The following is a 12,548-nucleotide window of genomic DNA, read 5'->3' as shown; positions in this document are numbered from 1 at the left end:
TTGCTACTTCTTAGGCATAAGAGGGCATGAAGCCAGGCAAAGCTTTAGGCACTCTCATGAGGACTTGAAGATACAAATTAGGGTTCAGGATTGCCAAAGGAGAGAGAAATTGAGAGGCCAAGATCCAGGAGAGAAGGAAGGGTCTACGAGGGCAGACTGACTGACAATAGGTGACTTTTCCTTTCTAGGCATTTGCTGATTGAGCAGCACAGGACAAGAGGCTAAGAAGCCAAATAGGAAGCAGCTGACACGCAGAGTGGAGATTTTTGGCAATTTCACTGTTCTGGAGAAACAAAAATTGGAGTTCCTGGACCATTACGAACAAGGTGCTGTAGGACATACCCTTCTCTAATTGGGAACCTTGGAGGGTTTCACCCTCGAAAGTGTGTGTGGGTGAACCAGAAACAGTCCAAGTCCCAAATCAGCTTAGTCCCTGATTGGACTCAGATGATCTGCTTCTTTGTTGTCTGCTAGAGGATAGGGTGACTCCTCCCTGGAGGAAGATAACATCACTCGGAGCCACTAAAGCTTTCATCCACCATGTCTACTAGTTAATAAAGTTGCTAGGCATATTGATGAGCAGAAGAAAGAGAAGTAACAACAATTAATTCAAACTTAGAGGTGACCGATGGAGCTATCAGCCATGGACTTTAAAAAAACTGTGACTAATTATGAATGGGTAACAATAGAACTGTTAATACATATTTCATCTAAACATTTTGATATATGACATATGAACATATGAGGTATCAAACCTTGTGTGATGCAGCTAAAGCTGTTTCTGGAGGACATTTATTGCTTTAAATGAGTAAGTTAGAGAAGTGGCTGTAAATCTAAGTATCTGTCTCAAGATGTTAGGGAAAATAAAAAAAAACAAAGCCCAAAGAATATAGAAGGAAGCAATAAATATAATATAAATTAATGAAATAAAAATCAAATATTCAAAAAACAACAAAAGCAAAAACTGGTTCTTTGAAAAGACTAATACAATTGACAAACTCCTAATAAGACTGATTAAAAAACAGAGAGAAGACATATCAATTTCAGAAATGATGAAGAGCACATCACTATAGATTCTACAGACTTTAAAATAGTCTTAAGAGGATATTAGAAACAACTTTTTGCCAATAAATTTGAATATTCAGATTAAATGAATAAATTCCCAGAAAAAAATCAATTTACCTAAACTACTTCAAGAAGAAAGAGAAAACTGAATAGTTTTAGCTCTGTTACATAAATTGAGTTTGTAATTCCTACAAAGAAATTTAAAGAAGAAATAACACTAGTCTTACACAAATACTTCTAGAGTGTTTGTGTATGGACCACTACATAGAAAATTAAAAGCATTATTAAGGGAAGTTAAAGAGGACCTAAATAAATGGAGGCACATAAATTAATGGAGAGATAGAACATTTCATAAATGGAAAAATTCAATACTATAAAGATGTCAGTTCCTCCCAAACTGATCTACATATTTAATGCAAGCCTGCTTCAGAAGCTTTTTATGGAAATTGACAAGCTGGTTGTAATAGAAATGAAAAGAGCCAAGAATAGACAAGGCAATCCTGAAGGAGAAAAAAGTTGGGGAGACTTACACTTATATAAAGACATCGTAAAGCTATGGTAATTATGGCAGTGTGGTATTAGTGTAAGGCTGGACAAACAGACCAATTGAACAAAACACACTCACCAATACATGGTAACCTGGTTTTATAACAAAGGCAAACTTTCAGTGCAGTGGGAAAAGGATGATTTTTCAATAAATGGTGCTGGGTCAACTGTATATTCATATGGAAAAAATTTTCTTGCCTTTACTTCACACCGTACATGAAAATCATTTCCAGAATAACAGGCAAGGTAAAACAAGAAGGCTTTTAGGTGATAACATAGGAGATACCTTGAGGTAGACAAAGATTTCTTAAATAACACTAATCACAAAGGAAAACATTGATATATTGTACTATACTAAAAGTCAGCACTTCTGTTTATCAAACGACAACAAGAAGAAAAAGATGACTCAATTGAAAAACGGTCAAAGGCTTGAAGAAACATTTCACAAAAAAGATATCCAAATGGCCAATAAACATATTAAAAAGTGTTCAACCTCATTTGTCATGAATGCAGAGAATGCAAACAGAAATCACAATGAGATACCCCTACATACCTATCAGAATAGCTAAGACTGATGACTAACATTACTAAGCACTGGGGACTATATTAAGTAATTAGAAGCCTTACACACTGAGTTGGAGTTTAGGACTGCCAAAGGAGGGGGGAATTGAGGGGCCAAATCCAAAGAGTAAGCAAGCACAGAGAAGTGAGACCGACACTCAGTGACTATTATCCCCCAAGTGGAAATAAATTTCCCTAGGAACTTGGTAGTATCTGCTAAAGCACGCCATCCACATACTCTATGACCCAGGAATTCCACTCCTGTATCTATTCCCTAAAGAAAAGCCCACATGTATCCATCAAAAATGCACAAGAATGTTATAGTAAAACTATTCCCAATAGGCCAAACTGGAAACAATCCAAAATGTCAACAGTAAAATAATAGTTTATTCATACAATGTAATACTATACAACATGAATGAATAAGCAACTGCTACTCTGAACAAAATTGATGAATCTCACAGACAACATTGAGTAAAAGGACTCAGACACAACGGGGGACATAGTGTATGATGCCAATTAAATGCATTTCAAAAGCAAAGAAAACTAGTCTATGGGGTTAGAAGTTAGAATGATGTTTCCTTTTAGGGGAGGATAGTGACTGGTAGAAGGCCTGTGTAGGGCTTCTATGATGTTGATAATGTTCTTCATAACCTGGTAGTGGCTACACAGGTGTGTTCACTTTGTGAAAATTTATTAAACTACACACATAAGTTTTGTACATCTTCAATATGTAGGTCAGACTAAACTAAAAAGTTTACTTTAAAAATAGATGCCTTAGGGATTCTCATGATCCGCCGGTTCTGAGAACTACTTCCACAGAGAAGGCACAGACCTCCATGACCAGCACTGTATACCCTGAGGAGCATCATGCACCTGCTAGTCCTCATCTGCCATTCCCACGAAGTCAGATTGAAATGAGGGTGGATGGTGACAGTCCAATCTAAGAGCAACAGTGGTAGAGAGGTAACCTGCCAATTGTGGATCTAAGGTTATCCTTCCTTACCTTTCTTCTTACTCTTTCCTCATGCCCAGCTGAAACCCTGTACTCCAACATATTCCTGCAGTTTCCTTGGGATCCTCTCCTGCCTGAGCCCTCTGGGCAGCCCTTTGTTAGGTGATTCTCATCATTCTAGCATCTGCTTGTCCTGGCTTACAATTTGATCTAATACAGCCCCAAGACAAACACCATGACCTTGCTCTCAGCATTCATGGTAACCTGTATAAAACTGACTGTGATGTCTAGCCTGTGCCACTCAGGCTATCTTGACCACCAGCCTGGTCCCTCATGGTTTTCCCTGACTTATGGTGACCCACAAACTAGTTATAGCAAAAGACCCTGGGTCTTAGTTAAGCTACAATTGAGCAGAATACCAGTATTAGTGAGTGTTGATTCTGCCGAAATATACATTCATTTTGGAAACAAAATTGGACTAATGGTTTTAGTATAATCTTTGATCCTTCCTTCACAGATATTCCCCTAGGTCACAAGAAATTGATATCAGAACTCTTTCTGAGATTCCTACTTACATGAAGCCATGACATGTTTCTGTGGTAATTTTCCTCCACGCCGGCATTACTCATTCCCTCTGGCTCGATGCTGGGCTCGCTTGCACTCCAAGGACTCCCTTCTTCAAAAGAAAAATACCAAGAAAGTTTTCATTGTTCATTCCCCCTGGAGGGCATGTTGGTATTGATAGTTGTCCATGCTTTTGAATCCTAGGGCAGACTACCGTGGCCCAGTGGGTTATACGGCGTAGCACTGACTTTATTGGAGGATATTAAAAGGAGCTGTTCCCCTCACCACCAGCTGAACTGGCAATTACAAAGACATTTATGATCTCTGCTATGGTGGCTTCCGTTTTGAGACATGGGAGCAGAGAAAAAACAGAGTCAAGTCCTTGAATTGCTGCCATGAGTAGGTTATTGGTTGAGTGTGACCAAGTCCGTTACAGATTGACCAGACCTTGCAGGTGCAGTTAAGTAGGAAGACCAACCAGACTGAGGTGGCCACACAGCTTGCTGCTGCCCTGACTGCTGCTGTGACTACGGCTAGTTCTACCACGCTACTGCTCTGACCACCACCAGGCTTTGCTATCAAGTCTGTTTCAAAGATGGGCAGGTACCTTACAACCGCCAAGGGGATTTGGAAACAATTGTGCCCAATTGTGGCCAGTTGTGGCCGAGCCTTGTGTCCAAACTCCTCTCTGTGGGAAGATATGAGGGAGAATACTACATGACAAAGCTCTGCCCTCAAATCTAAAAGCCTTTATGGGCCTATTTCTAGGACTAGACAATGTTTCTAGCCTGCCTATTTTGACTCAACTGGTCAGTTTAGTTAAATTGATCAATTCAAATAATTAACTGAAATGGTTTTGCCCCAAACTGACTGATGATATTGTTACAGCTTCAAACCTATCACAGAGGAAGTCACAGGGTTTTTTTCTATTATCTCCTTAAACACAAAAGTGAATCTTCAGTAATGCATAAATTAGCTATTTTCAAAGGCGAGGGTGGACAGGTATAGAAACATTTTCTATTTTAAATTGTCTTTAATTAGATAGATTCAATTCTATTTCAGCAGACTCGACTGATAATTTCTCCACGTTTACTGACTGACTTACTGAATGGAGAACTTTCTATTTTGCCTTTCACATAGGAGCTGGAATGGCAAAGAGAAAGTCCTTCAGCTTTTATCTAACACTTAATTCTAGGCAGCTGGTGAGTTCTAGCTACATGCCTACTTAATCTTTTTCTTGTCTGTTAGGATGCTAAACAGGACACATAGGACTGACACATGTTGGAATTCGGAATCTCTGGATCCTACACTTACCATCTACATTGTCTATAAAGATGTACATAGATCTCATTCTGAGGTGTGTATACACACTTTACAGTCATCTCCTAATGGAGCTTTAGAGCATCTCTTCAGTGTAGGTGAGGAGTATTTAGTATTATTCCCATTGAATAGCTGAATAAAACAAATCTCTCGAGAAGTTAAATGACTTGCTGAAGGTCACTAGTTGTCAGTCTAGACAATCTCCCCTCTCTGATATTTTGGTTGTTTTTGTTGTTAAATAGAGACTTTAAGATACAGGGGAATTTAGTTAGCTGTCCCCTAAGGGAGTTTTTTACATCTTACTTTAAAGGTTTTGATCCAGATGCACAAACATCTGGATTTCAAAAAACTATGTCATTAAAATGTTTTCTTTCTCTAATGTATACTCTATACCCTCGCTACTCAAAGTGTGGTGCTCAAACCAGCATAATCAGCCTTACCAGGACGCTTGTTAAAATGCAGACTCTTCAACACCTCAGACTTACTGAACCACAATCTGCATTTTAACAAGACTCCCAGGTCACCTGTGTGCACATGAAGGTTTGAGCAGCCCTGCCCTATAGGGTAGTCTCGCCTTCAGTGAATGAGGTATCTAGCCTAATGCTCTGCCCTTCATCTGTTTATGCATCAGGAGATGGACTTCGGCTGTTTGAGGACTTGGGCCCTGTCTTCCTACCCCCCACGTCCCTGTGCACCCCACTCCTCTATGTTACCTAGGTCAGTGACAGTGTCCCTGCTCTGGGACAGCTGCAGCTCCTCAGCCTCAGACTCTGAGTCCTGCCGTGATAACTTGCTGCTCTTTAAGCTGCCGACTCGGCGAATGCTGGACAAGGAACCCCCCTTCTTCACTTGGAAACTGCGGGTTCCTTTAATCTGGAGCAGGCGGGAACCTCCTATCCTGATCTTCCTGCTGGGAACTGTATTAAAAGAATAAAATAGGGCTTTCCCCCCTTTAATTTTCCCCACCCACTGTTAGAGCCAAGCTCTCGCCGACTTGTCCCTGATAAGCCTCCTCTGTTGGCCTGGATAAGCAGCATTTCTGGACAAGGAGCGTCTCCCAAGCCCCCAGTACTACAGGCTTTGCTAGGCAGGCAGGAGGCTGGGTCCACCAGGAAGGGCTGGTGCAGCTTCTTTCTTGGACACATAGCTCATTGTTGCTGGGAACAACCTGCTCTCTCTCTGGCCCAGGGTTCACAAGCATGAGTGTGCTCTTGCAGCAGCATTATCTAGGACTGTTAGTACATTTACACAACATTATTGCTTTATTCAGTAGAAACATAAACCACCATTTTCTTTTGTTTTTCTTTTCAGATGGGACTTACAGAATTCTGCAGGCTGCCATGTAAACCCCTTCATTTTGGATTACTTCATTAAGAAATAAAAATAAGAGGTGCGTCTCTCTCCAGCAGTGGGTTCCGTTCTGGCTGCTCGGCAAAGGCACTAAAGGATCTGTGTTCATTAGGGTGCTTTGGGTGAGCATGATTGTGAAATGGTTCCATTTTCAATGCACCTAGTGATTTCATAGCCTCTTCCTCTCAGCCAAAAGTCTGGGTGAGATGTGAGTCCAAATGGATTGCAACACCCTGAGCCAAACTCACAGTCTATGTGTACCAAGAAGAACATGCATTACTCATCTTTTAGTGTTTAGGAAGAAACAGTCAGCAGTGAGGAAAATAAAAGGATAAAAAGGAACATGTTTAAACTTGAAACTTACTTTTTTTAAAACAAAAAACCTCCTTATTTCCCATAGTCACATATACATCTTCCTTTTTTTTTTTTTTTTTTTGAAGATTTGGTGTTGTCACACTTTGCTTTTATAAGGGTAGGATAAAGGAGGCTTTCAGAGCTTTAACTTCATTATCAGGAAGGGGTCATTTTTGGAAGGTGTCATTTTCAAAACATGAACAAGATTTCTTACTAATTATTTAAGGCACAGTTATTAGTATTCTTAAAAGTCCCAATCAGGAAGATAGCATTTTGATTCAGGTTTCTCACTCACAGGAGAGTTAATATGTGGCTGTGATAGAACTCGTAAAGCTTTTTAAAATGTTAATTTAATGTATACTTTTAATGCCATAGAAAGGAACTCAGAAGAATTCCTGTTGAATAATGTAAAATGCTTACTCTCTGATTTACTCTTTTGACTGAGAAAGACTAAAATTATCACCACACAGCTGGTAAAGTTTTGATGGAGTTCCCTGAACACATCTGGATAGAATTCCACACAAGTATTTCTTGCAGCACAGTTGGATAAATTCCACAAAGACTATATAAACCAAAATGCTCTCTGTTTATTATAGCACAAAACTCACCCAACTGTTTTTTTTTTTCAGTATTATTTTTAGGCTTAATTGAGACTTTGGTGACCTACCTGAAATATGTTTGATACAGAATATACCATTTTTTTTAATGACTACTGATACAATATCATGTTTGGATTGGGAAATTAAAAAAAAATTAGAGAGATTTTCTAGCATTCTTACAGAGGCACATTGTAGCACTATTTGTGTGATTTCACACCTTCCAGTCTGCAAATGCAGCAAGATAATCCCAAATTAATGTGATCTGAAAGAAATTTAATTCTGAGAACTTTTTCTACCACTAAAGATAATTGAAAACAATGTAATTGGCAGCATCAAACAATTAGAGTTTCAAAATTCTGGCATTAGTTATTAACAAAGGGCCCAGCCATTAGAATTTAGATTTTGTATTGTACATTCAAAAAAAAAAAAAGTGAGACTGTATAGCACTGAATTTTAGCCTCTTATCTCCATGACATGAGAACTAGTATAAAAGTGAAACAAAATTCATCTAAATCTAATAAAACATCTCATTTCCTTTTCTCTACATTGTATTCATTAGCAAGTGCTGCTGGCTCTACACTTCAAAATATAATAAAGGCTTTATTTTAAAAGCCCTGTCACCGCTCCTCTGGACTAATGTGACTACCTAACTGCTTCCTACTCCCTACTTCCACAGCTCAAATCATCTTCAAAGTACATAAATCATAAAGACATACATCACTTTTCTGGTCAAACCTGCCAAAAACTCTCCAACACGCTTAAATTAGAATTAAAGTTCTAACCATGTCTTTTTTTGTTGTTGTTGGTTGCTGTCCAGTCGATTCCAGCTCATGGCGACCCCATGTGTGTCAGAGCAGAACTACGCTCCGCAGAGTTTTCAAGGCTGTGACCTTTCAGAAGCTGATAGCCAGGCCTGTCCTCCGAGGTGCCTCTGGGTGAGTTTCAACCACCAACCTTTCAGCTAGTAGTCGAGTGCTAACCATTTGTGCCACCCAGGGACCTACCATGTCTATTGTTGTTAGGTGTTGTGGAGTCAGTTTCAACTTATAACAACCCCACGTGACAGAGTACAACTGCCCAGTAGGGTTTTCTAGGCTGTAATCTTTACGGGAGAAGATCACCAGGTCTTTCTCCTGTAGAGCCACTGGGTGGGTTTGAACTGCCAACCTTTGGGTTAGCAGCCTAGTGCTTAATTGTTGCGCCACTATTAAATTCTGTTTATTTGCTCTCTGCCTTTCTGAACTCATCTCTGACCACTCTTCCCCAACTGATTCTGTTGCACTCTTGTTGGTCTTCTTGCTGTTCCTCAAATGCACCAAGTTTGTTCCTGCAGCTGAGGCTTGCTCTCACTGCTGCCTCTGTTTGGAAGACTCCTCCCTCAGTGCTTTGCAAGACTGGCTCCTTCACGTCACGCAGGTCTCTGCTCAGTGCCGCCTATGACCACTCTCCCCTCCCACTCTAGGTCACTACTGATTCCCTGATCCTAAGTTGTTTTCCTTCATATATTTTACCTGAAAGTCTAGCATTTTGTTATTTACTATTATGTTATTAACTGTTATAAACGTAGATGTAGGGGATTTTCTCTTTTCATTGCCATGTTCTAGGCACCTATAATAGTGCCTGGCCACAGTAAGTGCTCAGTAGTTTGTTGTTGAATGATCAGACTAGTCTTGGTGTCTGTATTTTGGAATACTTGTCTTAGTTTGTATTTGTAATACGGGTAAAATGATTTGACACCCTCTGCTTGGGAAGTTTTAGGCAGACATTTCTACTTCTAAGGATTATTTTACGTTAATTTTCCTTGGTAGAATCTGAATTGTCTTAAGATTGTTGATTTCAAGAACTGACATTTTTGGCTTTTATAAAAACAGATGGTATGAAAATTTTAATAAAATTTTAATAATCTAAATTAGTAGGGTCCCAATGGTCCCCATTTTCACATTGACTTTAGTAGCTGATATCAGCTTGTCAAATGGATTAAGGAATATTTAGGAATCTTCTGGAAGATTCTTGCCACTTTGGTAAAGGACATTTTATTGAGTACTTTCTCATTTTATTTATATTTTTAGTTCCCTGCTCTTAATTTATTAAACAACTTTCATATATTAACATAACCATTCTGTGAGAAGAAAAAATATTAAGCTTTTGTGTGTTTGAACATTAAAAACAATTTACAGAAGTGTTCTTTAAAAAATATGATATTCAATTTTTTTAAATGGTGTAGAATTTACTCTGTTCAAGGTTAACCATGTCAGTATTAGGAATTTTTCTTTCAGTTACTTTAAACAATAATTACCATAATAAGTTTGAATGAGGTGTGGGGAGGAAGAAAAGACTGCCTTCTAAATTAAAATCCCCTTTGGGATATATTTAAAAGATGGGAGTTTCTCATCATATACAGTTATCCTTAACTGAAGTCATAATAGTTGGAGAAATATTGATTTGATACTTCTTCATACTTAGAAATTACTCAAGACCTAGATTATCCTTCCTAGAACATGGCCTCTGTTCACTATAAATTCAACACAATATTATATGGTGACTATCTGCATGTTTAAAATGCCACAGCAACAATCTGACCTTGAAATGTTCAAAATTTTCCTAGTAGATATCCATTCCTTACAAGACTTTTAAAGATTTTGTGCTTTCTCTATATAGGGTTATTCCTTCTGAGGATCATTCATTAAGTTATCTAATATTTACTGAGTCACTGGGACACTAAAGAATACTTCAGTGCATAAAATAGTCTTTGTTGTTCCAAATGTGCTGATGATCTCTTAATTGAAATTCATTAGTAAGACACTGAAAGGCAATAGAGTTTAAAAAATAACACAAAACCAGACAGTGAAGTTGACAGCTTAAAGGAGCCTCTAGAGAGGAACTTAAAATTGTGCCATCTTTGCTTTAGCTCATATTTAGGATTTTCTATAAGGGGTTCTAACATATATACTCATGATATAAAAAATAACAACAATGACAACAATTATTTGTTGTGCACTTACTATGCACTAGATACCTAGTTTATGCTTTACTTGCATTGTCTCATTTAAAGCTTTCAACATCATCATGCAATAGGTGTTATTAACCCAACTTTACAGAAAACTGCATCTTAGAAGCTACAAAATTTGGATAAGGTCACACAACTAGTTATTGTTTTTCACCCATTTTAAGTTGCACATTTTTTCACATTTTAACATATCTGAAATTGGAATTTGTCTTGTAACTGATGACGTCTTAGAATCACTAGTGCCAGGTATTAGTTGTGACACATTTGTCATTGTCTGTGCCTGTGTGAACATCTAAAGAACCAGTAACAAAACTTGCAGAATGGGTGCCAGTGTCTTTTACCTTTAGGGACCAAATGGTAGTGGTGGGGGCAGTGGGTGAGATGGTCAGATGTGTTCATCAACATTCCTGAAGCAGGGATTGATGGTAGGCTAGCTCCACACAATTACAAATTGCTTAAGTAACTAGCACATATAGCTTTATTTCTTTTATAGATTCATTTAAGAAATAACGTATCACTAGCATTTCGATGGCACAGAGGACAATATTGTATAGAAAAACACAGACATTCGCAACTCTGAGTTTAAAAGTGATTAAGAAAAGTTGAACTTTGAATTGAAGATGTTTTAGAAAAATTTTAACCGATTAATTCTGTTTATACATTCCTCCTTCCCACCTTTTGGCTGCACAAGAATGGTATGTGGCAAAACAAACAAAATACCAATCTCCTCCCCCAAAACAAAACAAAACAAATAACTACTTCCAATCAAGTCTGAAAATCCGTTTTCAACTCTAAGTGAAGGATTGTATCAGAGTTGAACTGGGAGTGTTTTTCCTTTCTTATTGGTACACACAATGATAACTCATTTTATAACTGATGGCATCTTAGCTTTGATGGACTATGGGGAGCTGCTGAGCTGGAATTAGAAGCCAGGCCTTTCTGACTGCAGAGTCTAACTGGCCTGGTTTTCTACCTCATTGAGACTACACAGTTAGCACTGTATGGAGCCAACAATTTTGGACTTCCTTTGGGCACACAGTTTCATAGTTTAGACCCCATACCAAATATCCCATGAGAAACACTGAAACATGACATAATCTTTGCTTTTCCATACCATGACATAATCTTTGCTTTTCCATACCTTTCTTCTCCTCGCCCCCTGCATCTGATTTGAGGGTGTGGCTGCTGCTGTGGAGGGAATCTTTTGAGTCTTCATTTTCATCCAGGACACCGGCAAAGCTGATCTTCCTCTCATATCTGTGCCGGTCCAGCTCGGGATCCAAACGAAGTCTGCAGCTCTCTAGATCCTGAAATGTCAGTGAGGAGCACGTGAATGCTGGCATCTCCCCAACACTGCACTGGTCTTGAGGCAAACCTCCCTCAATTTTGAATTACACCCTACTGTAATTAAACAGCTAAACTCCCCTTTATTTAATACCAATTTTTGGCCATGAAAAGCTATTCTTGAATAATAAAAATATCTGCTCTAGTCATAGTTTTTCCCTTTTCCGCAAATGCTTCACCTTCCAAAAAGCATAGACTTGTAACCAAATGCAGAACTAGCTTCCTCATTTTCTCTTTGTCCACAGTATTGGCTGCATTTTTGGCATTCATCCATTTATTAAACAATCATGCATTGAGTATGAATGTGTTAGGTACTGCGGAAGAAATAAGAGATGGTTCTTGCCCTCAGGGAACTCAGAATCCCAAGACAGAGACTGAGAAGGCAAACAATGATAATATGGTGTAATAAATTCCATTACTAAGGGAAAGAGTAAACCAGTTGCCGTGGAGTTTATTCTGACTCATGGCAACCCCATGGTATCAGAGTAGAGCTGTGCTCCATAAAGTTTTCAATGGCTGATTTTTAAAAAAAATTTTTTAAATTGTACTTTAGATGAAGGTTTACAGAGCAAACTAGTTTCTCATTAAACAATTAATACACATATTGTTTTGTGACATTGGCTGCCAACACCACAACATATCAACACTCTCTATTTCTCGTTGGGTTCCCCATTACCGGCTTTCCTGTCCCCTCCTGCCTTCTCGTCCTGGCCCCTGGGCTGGTGTGCCCATTTAGCCTCATTTTTTTAATGGGCCTGTCTCATCTTTGGCTGAAGGGTGAACCTCAGGAGTGACTTCATTACTGAGCTATAAAGGTGTCTGGGGGCCATATTCTCGGGGTTTCTCCAGTCTCTGCCAGACCAGTAAGTCTAGTCATTTTTTT

General features: G+C 38.8%; 1 protein-coding gene and 1 long non-coding RNA gene across 2 annotated transcripts in view; one reads left to right on the top strand and one right to left on the bottom strand.

Moving 5' to 3' along the window:
* The window catches only part of UNC80 (unc-80 homolog, NALCN channel complex subunit), a 212,710-nt gene that overhangs the window by 84,234 nt on the left and 115,928 nt on the right, over positions 1-12,548 (bottom strand). The window contains exons 25-26 of the mRNA XM_004376376.3: positions 11,463-11,628; positions 3,703-3,803 (exon numbers count right to left, since the gene is read on the bottom strand). Coding sequence (XP_004376433.1) covers positions 3,703-3,803; positions 11,463-11,628 — 267 coding nt within the window. The remainder of the gene's footprint in view (positions 1-3,702; positions 3,804-11,462; positions 11,629-12,548) is intronic.
* On the top strand, positions 6,104-8,155 carry LOC111820555 (uncharacterized). The gene is made up of 3 exons (XR_002824082.1): positions 6,104-6,245; positions 6,323-6,401; positions 8,132-8,155. It is a non-coding gene; the product is annotated as an uncharacterized LOC111820555 (long non-coding RNA).

The sequence above is a fragment of the Trichechus manatus genome, unplaced genomic scaffold, assembly GCF_000243295.1.
Source record: "Trichechus manatus latirostris isolate Lorelei unplaced genomic scaffold, TriManLat1.0 scaffold00041, whole genome shotgun sequence".
In the NCBI taxonomy this organism is placed as follows: domain Eukaryota; kingdom Metazoa; phylum Chordata; class Mammalia; order Sirenia; family Trichechidae; genus Trichechus; species Trichechus manatus.
Note: the sequence above shows the minus strand (reverse complement) of the source record. Positions and strands in the feature narration are given on the sequence as shown.